The 19,082-nt window shown below is 45.4% G+C and overlaps 3 protein-coding genes across 7 annotated transcripts; 1 reads left to right on the forward strand and 2 right to left on the reverse strand.

The window, feature by feature from the left end:
- Nucleotides 1-8,004: 8,004 nt before the first annotated feature.
- nsmce4a (NSE4 homolog A, SMC5-SMC6 complex component) lies at nt 8,005-12,398 on the reverse strand. Of its 5 annotated transcripts, none has more exons than XM_034552717.1 (11): nt 12,288-12,398; nt 11,194-11,426; nt 11,022-11,102; nt 10,770-10,900; nt 10,001-10,152; nt 9,758-9,857; nt 8,927-9,017; nt 8,745-8,839; nt 8,600-8,648; nt 8,419-8,504; nt 8,005-8,312 (listed from the first exon to the last, which is right to left on the reverse strand). In XM_034552717.1, the coding sequence occupies exons 2-11, from the start codon at nt 11,396-11,398 to the stop codon at nt 8,247-8,249; spliced, it is 1,056 nt and encodes a 351-aa protein (XP_034408608.1). In that variant the 5' UTR covers nt 11,399-11,426; nt 12,288-12,398; the 3' UTR covers nt 8,005-8,246. The 5 variants fall into 5 exon arrangements, with proteins under 5 accessions (XP_034408608.1, XP_034408609.1, XP_034408612.1 ...); XM_034552718.1 differs by having other exon boundaries at nt 12,224-12,292; XM_034552721.1 differs by lacking the exon at nt 12,288-12,398 and adding an exon at nt 12,068-12,180.
- A 755-nt stretch (nt 12,399-13,153) lies between these two features.
- On the forward strand, nt 13,154-15,464 carry LOC117744145 (coiled-coil domain-containing protein 177). Its single transcript, XM_034552271.1, has one exon. The coding sequence runs from the start codon at nt 13,568-13,570 to the stop codon at nt 15,266-15,268; it is 1,701 nt and encodes a 566-aa protein (XP_034408162.1). The 5' UTR covers nt 13,154-13,567; the 3' UTR covers nt 15,269-15,464.
- Nucleotides 15,465-16,445: 981 nt separating this feature from the next.
- LOC117744068 (zinc transporter ZIP9) lies at nt 16,446-19,036 on the reverse strand. The gene is made up of 7 exons (XM_034552159.1): nt 18,728-19,036; nt 18,420-18,525; nt 17,979-18,152; nt 17,825-17,893; nt 17,408-17,493; nt 17,172-17,306; nt 16,446-17,082 (listed from the first exon to the last, which is right to left on the reverse strand). Exons 1-7 carry the CDS (start codon nt 18,821-18,823, stop codon nt 16,852-16,854), a joined length of 897 nt encoding a protein of 298 aa, XP_034408050.1. The 5' UTR covers nt 18,824-19,036; the 3' UTR covers nt 16,446-16,851.
- Nucleotides 19,037-19,082: the final 46 nt, after the last annotated feature.

The raw sequence follows: 19,082 nt of genomic DNA on the forward strand, positions 1-19,082 counted from the left end.
AATTTGTCCCACATAGGCCGTCCTCACTTTACAGCAGGGTAAGTTTCCATTATTTCACTCTGATCAGATATAAACTAAGTTGTGCAGGTGCAAACAAAAGTTAACTCGCACAGACACTCATAAACATGTGCAGCTGTAATGCAGCCCTTTAACACTCACTACGCCTGGAACATGTGAGCCCTTTCTCTCAGAGAGGGCCTGTTTTTAGCAAATTACGATGTAAGATGTTTAACGTGCGCGTACAGAGAGATAAAACACTGCTGAGATTCAGAATTGAACCCGTTTATTCATTATTTATGAACCAGTAGTAGACAGCATGGCTACACACAGGGAAAGGTGACTATCATCACTGACAAGCGGAAATGATGAGTAACTCTTTTTGGAGACAAATATATGTAAATCTATTCTATACTTGCATTCTCCCTTATTCAGAGTATTGTTGTTTGTTTGTTTGTTTCAAAATCTTGACTGCATTTGGCCTTTAAAGCTAATTTTAAAGAATGTCGGGCTAATTATGTAGCCACTCTCTTCCCTGTGTGTGCCAAGCTCAAGCTGTATTAGGTTATTTTTAAACATTCCAATTTAGACTATTCCTGCTGCAGGAAAACAAACACAAGAGAACATATAAAACATTAAAGAACAGAGTGAAAGAAACTGAACCCCAAAAAGGTATACGCGTCACTCTGAATGCCTGTGATCTCTACGCTGCTGTCCTTTTCTGTATTGCTGTTAAATAATGGGATAAAAGTAAAATATGTAACACCTCAACTGCTGTGCTTACAGACGGATGGCTGTATGTCGCCGTGTCTTGGGCTTCCTGTTTCCAACCTGAACTTTCTCACCTCGCCATCAAGAGAAGATGTCACAATGGAAACAGACTGAACTCAGAACAGCTAAACCACAGAATAACAAGGTGGCACAGCATGTCCCAGTTTACAACCACTCACAACACTCATTCACAATATGACATAATAATGTACAAAGAAGTGGAAGCTCAGTGAGATGGATTATGAGTTATCCTGACCCCCACACACAGAAAGCATTTCTGTTATTAATTAACTGACAGGAACAAAACAGAAAGCAAGCTGTGGTTGCCTGGAAACTGCTACTGGTCCAACTGTCATAAAGCTCTCCTTACAGTTCATTCAATCTGTCATTCCTCATGTGCTAACTCAACTTTAATGCTTTACACATGACTTTTGTAAACAGGGAGGGGGCGGTGCTAAAGCAGAAACCAGGCCCTCGCTCGTGCGCTCGCTCAGGCACACAAACAAGACTACAACACAAGAGACACCCCGCATAGACTCAACGCGTCCACTCACTCACTCTCTCTCACTCACTCACTCACTCTCTCTCTCTCACTCTCTCTGTCTGTCTCACCCCCCGTGTAGCACTTACCCGGCTGCGTGCTCCACCGTGCTGAAGGTGACTCTACAGTGCGGTGCGGTGCGGCTCCTCTGCTACCTTTCTACCTCGCTCACTGTACAGGAAGCCTCTGCGGGGCTCCGTGCTTTGAAGGGGGGCAGACACAAACATGCTGCAACACATGCTCACTCTCCTCTCCTGTACTGACTCAGCTAACTTCCTCCTCCTCCTTTCCACAGTGCCGGCGTCGTCTCTGCTGCGGCCGCTCCCCTGTTCAATTTCGATAAGCCTCCTCGGGCTCTCACTGCGCGTGTCGGGAGTCAAGAGACGCGCTGACAAAACACAGCATGTTGCTACTGACTTGACTGGGCCGGCCGCGGGGAAGGGCCGAGTTTTCTCCTCCCCCTTTACTGTAAACTCTCTCCACGCAGCTCTCCTTCTATTCCTTCCTCCTCCTCCTCGGTCTCCCTCTTTTCTTTCTTCCGTCCTTCCCTATCCACCTCTGCTCCGGCCTCCTCCCTCCCTCCTCTCGCTGCTGTGTCTTCTGGCTCGTGGCCTTGACTGACAGTGGCTCTGCAGGTGAATGCTGGGAATTAGGCCAAGGGTCAGGCCTGCGGTGACCCCCTGAGAGCGGATCGGGTTACACTCCAAGCAGCTTTGGTTACAAACATACAACATCCTACTCTATGATCCTACTGCGTTGCAAAAGATGCCACTTCATCCACCTTTGACCTCTGAGTGTTAGTAAGGAATTATTAGTACACACGGACACCACAGCACCTTCACCTTGACACTTCATTAGCACTCCCCCCCCCCCCATGTGTTCCTCTTGTATGCCTCTTGGATAAGAAACACAAAAACACAAACATCTGTCAGCACGCTGAATGTGTCTCCTATGGCTTTCCACTTGGTATCGAGCTGACAACTATTTTATCTTCTGTGTATTTTTGGGGGATCTTTCTTATTTAAATACAATTCTACAAAAACAACCGGGTCACACAACCAGATAGGTTTAGTAAAGAGATTTGCAGTCACAAGGAGTCACAACTCTCCAGAGGATGCATTTTCCAGTCATGCACATTTAACTCTGATGTCAAAATGATTACAAATAGACCTCAACTAATGTATGCGTATTGCAGCAGACCTGTATGTCCAAACAAATGCAAAATCTGATTATCTTTTCCGAAATGCACCTTTAACAGTAAGTACTTTAGTATGATTGATTTGCTTTTCATTATACAAGTTGTAAAAAACAGGCACAGTTGTGTCTACACCTGTTATAAGATAAGATACAAGACACCCTTTCTGATTTTGAGTTTCAAAATATCCAAAGTACACTTTTTAGGGGCACTGTTGAGAGCCATAACAAAATCATAATTTCTAAGAATTCATGTTTATTATCTCTCTCTCACACTCTCTCACACTTTTACCTGTAGAGAGTCACTTTGATGTCCCTGTGGTGGAAACAGAAGAACATTTTCTGGAGCGCCCTCTTCTGGCTGTAATAGAGAGTTCAACTGGAGATGTTGAACTCGGAAACCATAGATGACAGTATATAGCAGTAATCACTGAAAAAACTACTATTGTTTTTAAGGCAAAAGTAACATGTTAATGTTAAGCCTCACTGTGCATTCACATCTAATGAGGTCCAGCACATGGATTTTAGAGTCTGTTGCTCATGAGACAAATGTTTTAGTTAATCCTATTAAGATAATCCTGAATTCTACAGCTGAAGTCCTGTCACATGTGAAAATTACTGTTTTCTATAGCTGTCTTTTTTTTTAAATTACAAAGTACATAAATGCAGCAAAAATGGATTCTTAAAACAAGCTAACCCAGCGATAGCTCTACATGCACACTGTAGGCATTCGTAACGGCCTTTCAAACATAGGGATGATGGATTTCAATAGCAGCAAGAAAGCAAGCTCAGAAGTATCGTGGTGGGTAGCAGTAAACACAGATGGCATGAACATCTAATATGTATCTTTACCTCTGCTTTGAAACAGTTAACCAAAAAATAGAGCAAGGCATGTTATCTAAATGCTTATTAGACAAGCCTCAATTAAGCATGGGAGTGTACATAGCTCCCAGTACATCCCATGTGTTTTACTGAAGCCAACAGTTAGTAATCATGTGAGCCAGTGTTAGTATTGTCAGTATTGTTATAGAGTCCGAGGTATGTATAGCAGCACATGGGGCTGCAAGTATAGCGACCCCAGCCATCCAAAGCCAGCCAGCTCGCCCTTACCGACGCTTCAGTCGTGCTGCTCTCGTTCCCCATGGCTCAGCCAGCTGCAGCGCCACAACTGCCCCAACCAACAGCCTGTCACATCCGCTGGCTGAAAGACACCGGCACAGAAGGACCATCAGAGTGCGACTATTCCCAGAGAGACACAGACTTCATGGGGGATCGGTGGTCCCTCAGCAGTCTCAGACTCTTGCTGCCCAGGATTAGAGGTCTCTGGTATGAGGTTGAACCAGCAGGGAGGGAGAACGGGTGAGTGTGTGTCTTGTTTTAGCGATTAGGGACCTGTGATGCAAGACCTCCCCTCAAGACCAAAGTGCAGGCTTTACCTCCTCTGATGTGGGCTTATAAACAGAAACAGCATTCACGCAACATCTTGTAGTTATACAAAATGTATTCTAGATGTTACTTTAATGCTACATGTGTGACCAGCAGGCCCCCCTTTGGTCTGGATTACCTCAAACGAATGGCATTGCCTCCCAGAATGAAAACACCTTCACGTGCAATCTGTCACGTTGTGCTTGTGCGTGTGATGGGACTGAGTGCCTGTAGCACACTGACACGGTGACTGAGGCTCACTAAGTTAATCCTCACGTGGTAAATAACAGATTGTGGCGTCTCTTGGCTTCCAGCAGTGTTCAGTCTGTTAACCAAGTCAAGGCTATTGAAATCATTCAGGAGCATCTCTAATCCAATTTGTAATCACAACATAAACAGTATATTTTAGAAAGACATTGTAGCGATATTTGAATTCCTGGAAGAAGAGGACAAAATATTTTAGACGTGGACTGATTTTATATCAAATACGGGTAGAATCGCTTTCATAACCCTTTGAAAATATCCTCTGACAATTATCTCTGTTGCTCACTTCTCTGTTGTATGCATTGCAGCTGAGCAGTAAACACTTGTGCCAACAGAAATGTTGTTTGTGCATTCCTCATATACGACTGCAGGGCCGGTATGGTAGCTCTGTGTATAGTCAGGAAGCACTGACCTGAATATGCAAGACTTTATAAATAGAGATCTGCCCTGTCCACTGCTGTTCGTCTTCATTCCAGTCTTGTGCACATTGTGTCATGCACACTTCATTTCCAAACAAATGTTACAAAGGCTGTTTATAAATATCCAAATAATCAAATTATTAAATTCTTCTTTTTGGTCCAGCATATTTCCCATGGGGAAATGTAGCATCTGGATTTCCCCTTACATCTTAATTGTCAGTTATTCTGTGATGTGGCAACTCTTCTCCCTGCTTGCTATTTGTGTGAATGGGGTGTAATTTCAGCCTTCAAGCTGTGGACGTGTGTGCTCTTTAGCTGGCGGATGTGTTTCTGGGTTTTATTGGTAGCACTGGGGCAAATCATATGATTCGACTTTTGCCAGGTCTCTTTTCACCTCGTCTTGGCCTGTCAGTCACTCAACATGAGCCCTCGTATAAGCTCTTGGGTTTGGATGAGCACCGTATGTCTTTGCTTAGACACCTACAGTATAAGGTCACTGTTTCCTGCCCTGTAACTGACCCCTCCACCGGCACAAGAAACAACAGCAGAAACATAACCTGCTAAGTTTGATTTCTAACAAAAAAAGAAGTAAAAAATCCATTACATTATTTCTGAGATAATATAATTTAGCAAGGTATGAGACCGAGGAAAGCAGGTGCACATCGTGTACAGTAGATCAAGTTGTGGTTATAACCAAGTTCTTCCACCTGACTAAGGCCACTGCAGTAAATACATTGAAATCATCATACAACCTCAAACCAGATGCTAATAAAAGCAAAAACAGACACACATTTCAATAGAAACCTTCACAATCCCCACTCCCAATTTTCATACACGGTTGACTACGACAAACCAAACAAATGTGTCTAAATCGGTAGCATTGCTGCACCTCATCAACTACTCACCACCTCAAACAAGAGACTGTTCCACACACAGTGTCAAGCTTGTGACAAACCCAAATCCACTCTGTTTACTGTCCAACTCAAAGCCAATGTTTGTGGCTGTCCGCTCCAATGAGGACACCTGGTCCCACTGGTGCTATTTTTATATTGCACGCTGAGTCGGAGGAGAGGACGGAGGGTGGACACAGGACAGGGACCGAAGAGGGGAGAGGAGGCCGAACTGGAGCTTGGGAAGCCATGTCTGCTTTGGCTGGGAGTGGGGGAAAGGATCACCTGCTCTGATGGGCTCAGGAGGCCTGGCAGTCAGCTGGAGCAACAAGGGAAACACTGGGAACAACACTGTGATGCTCTTCCAGTGCCTCTTGCATGTCCACTGACATGCACGGACAACAGCTACAACACTACCGCAAACCTGCTCGAACAAGACCACCAGTAACAAGAATAACAAAGCAACTCCTGAAAACAGGAGTCAAATGTACATATTTGGACACCAGAGGGTTTGGAATATATTTAGGATGCTGTTTTATCTGCCTTCATCACAGGAAATCTTCAGCTGAGTGCACAATTTTGGGACTCAGCAGGCCTAATTTCATCGCTATAAATAACACTGATTTGATCAGCTCCATTTCTGACAAGCTTACTTGAACCACACTTGTTGTTTTCAGGTTTCTCCTCTCTCAACTGTCATTCAGTCTTGTGAATAAATCCAACACATGCACACTATCCATTCTCTTATCAACATGCCTCCCATCGTCCTCCACTACCATCAGCATCACTCTCTCAACTCCTCCCTTCCTTACCGTCTCCACATCTCCTTTTTCCTGCTGACGTCGCCCCTCCTTCAACACTTGAGTACACCTTCTCTCTCTCTCTCTATCTCTCTCTCTCTCCGTAAAGACTCAGTTCATGACCGGTGAAAGCTACTGCGTCTCCTGCTCAGTCGGACAGGCATTGATGTTACACCGCAGACAGCCTCTGCTCAGCATCCTCCCTCTCCTCCCGTTTACCTGTCTTCGTGAGATTCCGATGCAGCTCCCCATCTTGTATTCCATGTCCTCCTCTGGTGAAGTGACTCTGGCACTACAAGGCTTGCAGAGCACCTTTCTGCAGAACTGCATCATTAGTCAGTCAAGACATCGCCAGGAAAGGCAGATCTATCTCTGCTGGAGCTGCTGAGTGAGTGTGCGTGCACGCCTCTGTGGCTGTATGAGTGTGTGTCTGAGTGACTAATAAGTGCACGGCACTGCATAGCCCGTGGTGCGCCTGTGACATATATTTTCAAGCCATCGTTATATAAAAACCTACATTACATAAGGAATCCAACCTCAACAAACGAGTGTGGAGAAAAGGGAGCTTCTGTTTCCAGCCTCACATCGCTGCCTGGGTGTGACTGAAGCGCTGCTTTGGAGGGAAAAAAATGCTCAGAGAGGCAGAGAGGAAGCAATGGGGAGGCAGCATAAAGGGTGCCTGTCCCTTTAAAAGACCCAGATGATGATGGTATATCATCATGACGAGAAGGCACAATGATATTAGTGTGTTCATCCAACTAAATCAGATCACGGAGAAGTTAACTCAGACAAAACAGAGCGAGGGGGGGATCATTTTGTGTTTTGCTTGATCCACACTAGCTTACATATTGATACAATCAGCAGAAACATGAATCCTGGAGATGTGTGTTCCCAAGGTAGCAAAAGACTTTAACCACCAGTTTAACCATCTAGTGGTCTTTTTCTTGGAAATGGAAAATTACACAATGGAGGGGGGAACAGAACTAATGGTCTTAATTTTCAAATAAATGTAAAAACAATTATAGTCGTGGACATAATATGCACACACGTGCTGTTTGTTCTGCGTCTCGTAAATATTTAAAGGTTCTCTGTATGATATTCTGCCCTCGATGGACTGGCGGCCTGTCCAGGGTGTCCCCTGCCTTCGCCCTATGTCAGCTGGGATAGGCTCCAGCGCCCCCGCGACCCTAATGAGGATAAGCGGTATTGAAAATGGATGGATGGATGTATGATATTCAGAACATCAATACAGCTGCAAACAAATATTTACTCTGTGAAGACACAGTGGAGTAATGTCTACCTGAGCAGCGAATGAAGTCGCTCTTCCTCGTGTGTGTTGTAATCTGAGTTTCTCTGTGCTTCCTTTTACACAGCCAGGCCGCCTGGGTGGTGCGTTTTAGTGCATGTGAGCATGCCCTGCTGGTTAGCTCATGGCAGCCACTCTGCACTGCGCTCCTAAAGCAGTAACAGCTGAAGCGTAGCACCCACCCTGCGGCTCCCCTCCAGCTAAACACTTAGCGGTCTGTTAGCTGCGAGCCGTCACCACGTAGAGCCGTGTGTCGGCAACAGATGTGCTCTGAATTTCATATTGAGCACCTTTAATGCAGGAGGTTGACCAGTTAACCCAGATTTGACAAACCCAAAAATCAATATACAAACAAAACGTAGCATTCCCTCATATTCCATAAATACATTAAACAAAGTACAAGCTTTCTCTCATTCCTCTTTTTATTAATAAAACTGTTAAAAATGATAAAAAGTAGAAATAAAAATAAAATGTACAACTGAGTATCACTGTGCTATGCGTTTACAAGAGTGATACAAACTGAAATTTGGCATTTGAAAATGTTGAAGAATTTGTCTGTATTATTTATACAACTTAAAAAAGCATTTACACACCTAAAAACCATGTTCCGTGTCATCTAATGAAAAGTGGCAGGGTCCATCACTCATTATGTGTGTTTAGAGGCTGAATCATTGTGTCTTTGATGTCGAAGGCCTCTATAAGCTCCTGGGGGGGGGGGGAAACAGTTGGAACATTAAAATCATGATCAAAGACGCAAAAAACAAGATATCGTTGCTAGATTAAGTCCTCTGTGTTAAGGCTACTTGCTAACCTTCCATATTTTGGGGCTGATAGAGACGATGCATTGTTTACGGCTGAGTGATCCTCCAGCTTCCACCTCTCCCTCCTCTACGGGTGCTGAGACACAAAAACACACAACACTGGTAAACTAATTGGCCTAAAAACGTTTTCTCTGTTATTCACTTATTCAACAAAGTGTTCCATCTTCTCACCTATACAAGGCAATTTGGCATTATCCATATGCATCCGTGCCAACCCATCCTGAAACAAAAACACAGAAAACATTGTCACACCTGTTAACAGTCACTAGAGGGCAGAACAGCGCCATTTAAACAAACAGAAGCCAAGGCAGCTCACCCTGATTAGAAAAGACGTGTGGAAAATATTCTCAACTGTCCGGGAAAACGAGTTGGGGTCGATGACGAACTCGTAATATGAAATCGGTGATGTTGCTGCGATAGAAACAGAGGCGCGCGTGAGCACATAATAATAACGCGATGATGAAACGTGAATGTCTGTGAGCTCGGCTTTCAACTCACGATCATCTTGGTAATAACTCTTCAGGTATCCCAGGATCCTTTCCACCTCTTTCTCCGTCGCTTCTTGATGGGAGCCTTCCATTCTCTTCAGCTGACGGACAACATGAACACAATGCAGTAAGCAGCTGGAACATAAAACCCCCTCAGAGAAGATGCGTTTTGAAGATTATTGACTGACTTAGTCACTTTTCTAGGTTGATGAAAGGCTGCCACATTTATATTCACGGATTTCTTGGATTTAAAAAATAATTATGAAACAGATAGTGTCGGCCCTTGATTACGATTGGCTGAGCTGCATTTGAACCTGTTGTAACAACCTCTACAATCAAACGAGTTATGAACGCAGTATTATGTTACAGTTTTATTACTCAGCAAGTAAATGGGCTACACTGGAACAAAAAGGATCATGCTGGCAAGTGACAACAGCTAGAGGAAAGTGAGCATAACAATTGCCAGTGGTTAATACAAATGTGGTTAAGATTAAACTAAACATTCTGAACTTTTTTCCCCTTCTTCCTCATGTTAGATATACTAGAGAGCCCATTGCGATGATTAAAACGCTCTAGTCCGGAATCAAAAAACAGCAAAGAAGAGTGCTAACACGGACACATCCTTAACAATCGCACATTTAATGGCAATACCCTGATGAATGTTAATAATCCCTCCAATCTTTAGGCATGCTTTCCACTGTCTATGTTCCACTTGGCAACCATTCTGCTAAATATCACTAAAGAACTACATTACTTGGCTGAAGAATTTAATTATTATAAATACATGATTTCCTTTTTGTTTTGTTTTCAAGTGCAGCAAGAGTGGTGTATGTTCAGCTACCTGAGTAGGCATTATCCTTTTGGCTTCCTTTCCAGGGGCCTTCCTTTGCCGTTCTGTCCTTTGCTTCGGAGGCGGCGGCTCCGCGTGGAACGAACCCATCCTGATGAAGCGAATAACGCAGGAATGAAAATGTCCAAGACAGAAAGCAGTGCAGAAGGACAGTACATAACCAGGGACAATGCAATAATAACCTATGAATAAAAACAATTGTAATAAACCCAAGGCCAACGCCGAGGGGCTTACATGTAGTGGAAGGAGGGTGCTGCCCTGACACAGCACTGTGCTCTCCGGGCCACTCTGTGCCACGCATCCTGGGGCAGGTAGCCGTCAACTGCCCCTCCGTTCTGCTGCTCGTCCTCCCCGTCTTCTAGTCGGTTGAGACCCATGAAGGACAGCTGTCCGAGAAGCAGAGAGATCTCCACATGACCACTGTCTTGGTGTTCACATTGAAAAGCTATTCAGAACTTCTACATCCGTTATAGTTGCAAGTTAAATATGTTGCTTAATGTGTTGCATTTGTTCCATGTTTTTTCTCCTTTCCTTTGTGAGGGCTCTCTCTGTGTTGTACAATAACACACTGTGTTAAAGTTAAAGTCTGTCAGTGTCCCTAAGTGAGACTTTTCTTTGACAACAGCAAGAGTTGAGAGGTACAGAACGCTGACTTCAGAGCATGTGTAAATGTAGTTATCACAATAAAGCTAGAATCATATCTTTCTGTGGTCTTGAAAAGGTTCAAACCATTTATTTGACTGCTCTTTATTGACGTTTCGGACTAATTCAGAGGAAAAATCCTTCTCCCCAGTTTTAAATAAAAATAATGACGGCAAGTATGTTTCAGACTACTTGAAACTGAGGTATGAAATACTGTAAAGAATTAACGCTGGCCGACTTGATTCATCGGTGTAGGGCCACTTCATACAAGTAACGGCACCTCAGTGGTGCATGTTCGTGTGTGCCAAGATGTTATGCATGTATGCGGTTATAGAATACTATAAACAATAAGTTCACTCACAAGATGCTCGGCAAAAGCAGTGGGATCAAAAGCAGTGCCCTCAGCGAACAGCTGACTGGCTTTCTCCTTCCCCAGATCTGTGGCCACAACAAGGAGCTGGGCATCCAGAGCTGCTTCTCTCGCCTGCCGCACTGCCGGGGGACACAAGGAAAGCAGTCTGACCATCGATACTCTAATATAAACACTACAGTTTATGTAAATGAGGAATTCAAAACAGGCAACTTAAGAGTCACCAGTTAAATCTGAACCTACCATCTTTAAAAAGTTTGTTCGCCTCTTCCAAAACTTCTGTGAGCTTGTTGTTGGAGGGTCTCAGCATGTCTTCTCTATTCTCTAGAGGGAAACGCATCAAAGACGTGTCAACAAACAAAACGACATCGCCGTCCTCTGCTGGCGCCCCAACCTGCCCGCCGGTCTTACGTACGTTGCACGGAGTTGATGAGGTCTCGGTACTTGCTCCGTATCTCTCTCCTGAGTCCCGGGTCATTGTCGTCTTCTTGCAGGTCGCCTGCGCCGAAGTCACAGTCGCCATCATCCGCGTCACTTTTCTGTTGTTCTCCTTTCCTTCGGCCAGCAGCGCCATTCTGCCGGGGACCGTCCTCATCGCCACCTCCTTTGGCCCTCTTCATCTCTAACGTCAGGCGGTTAGTGGACGAGCTGCGTGTCGCGAGAGGGGAAACACGTTTAGAGGGGAAACCAGCATCACTCGAGACACAGTATGTGTGTGCATGCTGTAGCTTAGTTCACTCCCTTGTGGCCACACATTTTGAAGAAAAAAAAGCATCAAGACAATCTGATTCAAGTTGTTGTTTTGCAAAGTGCGTAACCGTCATAACTGGTTTCCTAAAGTGCAGCCAAAGACGTGAGGAAAGTCAAGATAGAAATCCGCCACCCATTAACGAGGAAGCTAGGCCAAGCGCAAAACAGTGCTTGTATTATAGCTTCTTACAAGTGTTATAAGACTTATACGACGTATGTTATAAGGCTATGTATTAGATTAAATACAAGTATTCTCACATGATGTAGTTGATGATCATGCACTCGACTTACTAATGTCGGACTGCATCGCGTTAAGTGAAACCAACGATAGTGGAACCAACCATAGCTAATGTTAGCTGTTAACTACCTAAGGATTACATTGCATCTCAACAAACCACACCATTGGTGTCAAATGCAAATATGTTGATGCACGGTTGACAAACATACCGAGGCAGCTAAATATATAAAACCCCAAAGCATGCTCGGCTATCAGCTAAATCTGAAGCAAACTTCTGCCGGATCGTAACGTAAACACGTACGTGTTGATCTCGTTTTAGTTCCTTTCAGTGAACCTTTGATTTGAGCAAACGTTAGCTGATGTTAGCTAGCAAACCCAGTTGTGTGAACGACGTAACCGCGCGCGAGTACATGCATGCTCAAAGAACGCGCAAAGGTCACAGTGAGAGTAAACTCACTGCGGCTTTGATTATTGATAAACCCGATCGATCCGTTTGTCTGAGATAACTTCCGCATGTGTACCTGTTTGGCGGGCGGAAGGCGTTCCTTGCACTGTGTCCGCAGCAGAGGTCGAAGTCAGTTTCGTACTGATCATTTCTTAACTGAGAAAGGAAACTGACATTTGAACGTGAAATCAAAAGAAAAATTCCATTCCGATAAAAATGGTAGTATCACGGAAAAATTATAAATAACAAAGGAAATGCATAACATCGGGATAATTCAAATGTATTACAACTTGTAATTACTCAAATCAAATTAGAAGTATGACCGCAATACAGACACACAAGGAGTAGCTACATAATATGACACCTTCTCATTATATCTCCACATTTTGAGATTAACAATTAAAGCAATTTTAAAAACTGGGCCGACTTTAAGCTGGGGACCCATATGGCACAATATGAAATGTGTTTGTAAACATTTGAACAATGTTATTTAAAAAAAAAAAGCGATGTTGTTATCAAATCCTTAACCCTCTCCACATCTCCTAAAAACATGAAAGGTGTCCACAGTGCTTAAAGACTTGGAGCAGACATGCCAATGGCCTACAGAGCCAAATAAATAAATAACATCACTTCAATTATTGGAGATTTACTGTTCAGCCTGAAACTGACACCTTCACAAATTGCACTAAGTTTAGTTAGTAACAACTGAGGTACAATGTATTTCAAATTAATTAAACAATTTAAATATAAATTCATTTGTAATATTATATATATATATATATATATATATTATATATATATATCTATAGGTATCTATAGATATAACTATATATATATATATGTATATATATATATATATATATATAGTTATGTATATATATATATTAAAACTAGCTATATCACTTAACTTTTCAAACTACAATTATATATATCTGCCATTATATTGCCCTGTTGGCTTATCTGGGAGACCATATCATATTATTTTACTAACGTTAATTGTAATAGCCTACGCTACATGTGAGTCTTAAGTCCTGACATATAATGTATTATACTTATTTGTTAAATCAAGTCAAAGGCTATTTGGCTGCCAGCAAAGATAAGGACAACCATTTCCAATATGCTATGATTGAACATTTTCTCGCATTTGTGTAAATAAAGCTGCTTTAAATAGCGAGAGGGGGAAACAATTCAAACCTCGATCATGTGAGGTCATCTGAGGTCAGAGACAGTGAGACGCAGATGAGCTCTTCTGGAAAGACGCAGCAGCAGCAGATAATCCCCTCGTGACCTCGAAAGGAAGCACCTGAGGAGAGCACGGGACCGGCAGCAAGGTGGAGCACATTTAGTTGCTTCACAATGGGGGCGCTGAGGTCCATGTCCCGCGGGCCCCGTCTGGACCTGGACAACTTTGACTCGGCTGACGCACAGAGGAGTCGGTACGTCTTAACGAGCCCGCGCTCGCTGGAGTCGTGCACGCGACTCGGAGTCAAACCCGTTGAACTTTTAATCAAATCGCTGAAGGAGTTCGTCGCGGAGCGGAGCGGCGCGTTGCCCTGTGAGGCGATGAGAGTGATGCACGAGTCCTACGAAAGGGAGAGACTGAAGCTTTTACAAATGTGCCGACAGGAGAGGAGGAGGATTATCCGGGCGGCCGACAGGTGGCCGGGCGCTAATGCAGCAGTGTCGGGCCTGGAAGTGGTGTCGGTCAACAAGCTGAGGGATCACACAGGGGACAGGGAGACCACGGACTGCATCACATATGCAGATCTGTGCTTTAAGGGGAAACCTGCCAGCAGGTCCTCCTGCTCTCACAGAGACAGGAGCACGGTCTGCACCTTCAGCCTGGGAGACCTCCGGCACACCCCGGCTACTGAGAGGAAGCTGGACAGGCTCACCAAAGACATCAACAAAGAGATGCGTGTCACAGTGTCAGAGAGAGACCGCAAGATAGCTGCTCTCATGTTGGTGAAGCACCAGGAGGAGCAGACTTGCCTGAAGCTCTGTCAGCATGAGGAACAGGAGCGACAGGAGGCCCGCAGGCACGAAGAGGCCCTGCGGGCTCAGGCCGACAAAAACAGGGGGAAGAAACTGAGGCAGGGTATGCGGCGGTGGCACGAGGAGCTGGAGGCCCGCAGGAGGCTACGGGAGCGCCGGGAGGAGGAGAGAGCGGGACAATTTGAGCAGGAGGCACTGCTGCAAGAAGACCGCTGGAGGAGGCTGAGAGAGGAGGTGGAGGGGCAACGCAGAGAAAGGACTGAGGCGATGCAGAAAGAGGCAGGGGGGCGCAAACGCTACCAGGAGAAGCTGTTGAGAGAGAAGGTGGAGGTGGAGCAAAGTGAGCAAGAGAGAGAGAGACGGGTGGCAGCGGAGAAGGAGCAGAGGGCCAGGAGGAGCAAAGGGTCGCGGGAGAAGGAGGAGAGGAGAAGGCTGCAGGAGGGGAATCGCAGAGAGCTGCTGCGTCACATCCTGCTGAAACAGCAGGTGGAGCAGCAGGCGGAGGAAGAGGAGGCGCGTATGAGGAGCACTCTCGAGAAGAAGCTGCAACGCTCCTGTGAGAGACACACAGAGGCCGTGGAGGCGCGGCTGAGGGAGCTGCAGGAGCGGTCGGTCCGGGAGGAGGAGCAGGTCCGGAGAGCGCGGCAGAGGGCCACGCTGCAGAGCTACCAGCAGTACACACACAAACAGATCCTGGGTCAGCTGAGCCAGCGGCGCTCGGAGAGAGCCGCCGTGCACGCGTCGGCCCAGCAGATGGCCCGGGCTCAGCAGACCCGCCGGCTCAACGAACACAGGCAGCTCTGCCACCAGAGGCTGAGAGAAGAGATGCAGCGGGAGGAGGAGGCGGCGAGGAAGGTCCGGGAGGGCTGCGTCTTCATGAAGGACTGGAGGAGGGAGAGGCTGAGATGGCAGCGGGAGCAGATCCAGGAGGAGGCGCACAGGCTGGCCCGGGCCTCCTTCCACATGAGGGACAGAGTGAGACAGCAGACACACAGGCGGACCTTTGATCAGATGGCCCTGGAGGCTCAGCTGACCGCCTCCATGAGCCGCATGAAATTGTGAGAGAAAGTTGAATGAAACAGTGGAGGTCTGACTAGTGACCTCCCATCTGGAGACGAAACATTTAAGCAGTGCTTACAGCAGTCTTTCTATTGTTGTATTGTGACCGCATTAAGATCTGTCTTGTGGTCAGGCTGCATTATGTCAATGAACCGTGAACAATTCAACCAGATGGATTTAAGCTTTTTGATATATCAAAATATTCTACGACAAAAAAGTCTGATAGAATAAACTTAATTTTTCTTTCTTTTGTAATCATCTTGTAACCCCAGTGAGTTATCGTTGGATCCCATCGCCATATTTCTTTCTTTCTAGGATGGAGAATAAATGACCTGCCCGACTCTGCCTCTGATTGACTGACCTTGATATTCTTACGCTTTCTTACCCCTAGAACTAAATCCTTTATCGTATAAAACAGCTCAGCTTTGGGAGCACAAAATAGTTTTGTTTCAACACACACATCAAATCAAGGCAGTTTGTGCTGTGATTCACTATCAATCCCCAAATATAAATGCTTAGATAGGGGGATGCGGGATCAACTAAAATGAAGTTAGAAGACAGTTGTTATCTGAAAATTAGGCAGTCCACAGAATTAAGGGTTAACTCAGTCTGCTTGAAGGCTGACACCAGTGTTTTGGATCTGATATGAGCAGCCATTCACATTCAAGGAAGACTTTAAGGAGTTTGATATGAGATAAGCTACATCGCTCTGAGGCCAGACCATTGTGTTGTCCTTTCTGGTCTCGCTAGAACTCTTTAAAACACAATGTCTTTGTTTAAAGTGGAGCAGATTAAGCAACGCTTTGAATCACAAGATGCAAGCAGACCCGTAGTTCACGACCTCAAGTGGAAAGACATCTGCTTGTGTAGAATAGAAGAAACACAAGAGCTGTTTTCAAATGGGTCTTCTTCTGCTCTGGGCCATAATAAATGGAGTATTTAGAACTTTATATTTACATGTTTTATTACATCTTAATGAATACATCGTACTTCATAAAGTGTGAAATGCCTTTTGTTTTCATATCTGTTTTTCCCCACTAACAAAAAACTAAAAGGATTATTTAACAGCTTTAAAGAGCTGCTGGACTTCCTACATAGTGTCACAGCTCACATCCAAGAGGTTTCGTCAGTTGTGCTGATAAAAACCCTCAGCTTTATATCAATAAAATAAAAGATACGATTGCACACACACAACAAAAAAAGAATTTAATTTGTATGTTACACATTTACAGACCTAAAGTCTGACTCTGAGTATATAACAAAGTAGATCTCTTACAGTATCAGATTATTTGGTTGTTCAAAATGTATCAAGTCACTGATTTCACCACTGACTTGGTGAAAGGGCCATGAGAAGGCAAACAATGACACCCTTTTTGCCATTCTTGGAAGGGAAACTCATTCCACAATGACAAAGCATGGCATTAGCATGATTTACACCCACTTTGATACTCAAACAATAGCTGGACTTTAAAGGCGAGTTTCACTGAAACTAAAACACAGCGAGGTGAACTCAAGGTTTTTTTTCCCCAGGTGTAGTGGCCCTGTGCCCCCTCTGCGCTTCACTTAATGGACCAGACGTTTCCTTCTCAGTCGGCGTGCAGCCCGAGAGCCAGCACCATCGGGAGCCCGACCCCGAGGATCAGAGTGAGGCTCTCCAGTAGCCCCAGTTGTTGCTGATGGGGGCCCTCGGCTTGGCCCGTCCTGCTGCTGCTGACCTCGGGGAGAACATGCACCGTGGCCACATAGAGGAAAGTCCCGGCCGAGAAGAGCATCCCCACACCTGTTGCGCTGAACTGGCTCTGAGCCGAAGGGCCGGACTGTGGACACAAACCCATCAAATCAAAAAAAAAATGCCAAAGCACCAACTGATAATAAGAGACAAGACGTCTGATGTGTTCTTTCTTACTGCGTGTAATATGAAATACGTAGTGACAGCGAGTATCGGTGCTGCCGCTGAAAAGGCCAGTAGATGTCCCTGAATGTACTTCTTTTCAAGGCCAGCGTGCATCAGAAATGAGACCAACCCAAAAGCTGCAGGCGCCTGTCGGAGATAAGACAGATGGTCAGGTCTTATTGTGCTTTCTGTTGCATGTCGTCTGGCACTACTTTATGTCACTGCAATGTTCTGTCAGGGAGGCTCACCTTGTGTAGGATCACAGCTACAAACACTATAACCTGCACGGTCACTTGACCCGTGGCCACAGCTGCACCCACAGCAAATCCATCAGCTACACAAACACAAACATTTTGTATTATTAACGGTCTCAACAATCTTGACAAACATTACATCAAACCGATGGATGAGTCTGGTTTGATGTATCCGTCTTTGCATGCAATCTGAACCGAGCGGAAGCCTCCGGGCTGTGCTGTAGAAAGCATTTCGGACATGTTAAAATGTTAAAAACTCAAACAGTGAAGGAATCACATGCTGAGTCACATGAGAAAACAAACTGCAGCGCTTTGTGGCCCGGATCTCCTTGGAACATCTTGTGAGCTCAGGGCAAACACAAGTCAATAGAAACAGTCCAGTACTTAAGGACTATAAAAGTATACAAGTACCTGCGGCATGAATAACCAGTCCCAAAGTGGCGGTGATGCCGACAGTGTTTGGCAAACGAGTCGTCCAGTCTGAAATGAGACATTGCGGACATGTTGTGGAGATAAATACAAAGATATGTTGTTGACATTCAGCCAAATGAAAAGGCCGACTTGCCCCGCGTGGAGAGGTAATTTCCGATCTGATCCACCACAAACATGAAGGTGAACCCGAAAGTCAACGCCAGCCCAATGAGGAACTGAGGTGCAGGGCCTTTCTCTGTGGCGGAGCCATTTCTATTTTTCTCACTGGCGTTCAGAATGGGCGGCACATCAGAGGAGGAAGAGGAGGCTGCGGAGAGAAGATGAAGGACGGGAAGAGCTTTTTGATCAAATCGACATAAAAGACAAGGCAGAACAGCAAGTAGGCTGCTAATAGCCCACTTTCATCCCCACGTGCTACATCTCTCATCTCGATGGGTTAGAAACAGAGGCGGTGAGGATGGGGTGGATTATGTGTGATCAGTTGGCAAGACAACCAAGGACAACGGTTTGGAAGGGGGTCCAAAATAAATACAGGAAGGTAAGGTAGTGTTTCGTGTGTGTATGCCCAGCTCACCTCTCCACGACTCTTCCAGTAGGCCCACTCCCTCAGGGATGGTGATGGCCAGAGCGGTCCCACACAAGAGTCCTGCCCCCAGGATGGAGACAAACTGCAGGCTTTTCTGTGGATTGACACGTGATGCCAGCTGATCAGAGGGATTGTTTTCCCCTGTGATCCATTTGACAGGCAAAGCAGCTGGAGCAGATTTCCATGTAAAAAAAAAAAACAATAATAATAACCTGGCTCATTCGTGAGAACATAACACAACATTATCTCCGGGTGTTTATGAAAAGAAAAGAAAAAGAAAGAAAAGTAACACTTACCTCAGAAAGTCTGAACAACAGTGGAATGAATCCAAGTGCAAAGCAACCCACAAACATCGCCACCGATATCAACGTGATAGTCAAGCCCCCGTCCATGTCGCCGGCTTCTTCTTCTTCTCCAACAATCAACGCCTCGTGTTCGGCATTAGTCAGCTGGAAGCGGGTGGTCTGCTCTCATGGTGTCGCTGGATGTCGCTTGTAGAAATACTTCGTTCTGCCCGCTCCACGTCGCACCTCGCGCCGCAGCAGCACCCTAAACCGGACCCGGAGACCTGCTCCTCCCGCCCACAACCTGCGCTCCTCCAATCACCTGCCTGCGTTCCCCTGAAAACAAACAACGTTATCGGTCGGATAA

This window comes from Cyclopterus lumpus, chromosome 15, assembly GCF_009769545.1.
Source record: "Cyclopterus lumpus isolate fCycLum1 chromosome 15, fCycLum1.pri, whole genome shotgun sequence".
In the NCBI taxonomy this organism is placed as follows: domain Eukaryota; kingdom Metazoa; phylum Chordata; class Actinopteri; order Perciformes; family Cyclopteridae; genus Cyclopterus; species Cyclopterus lumpus.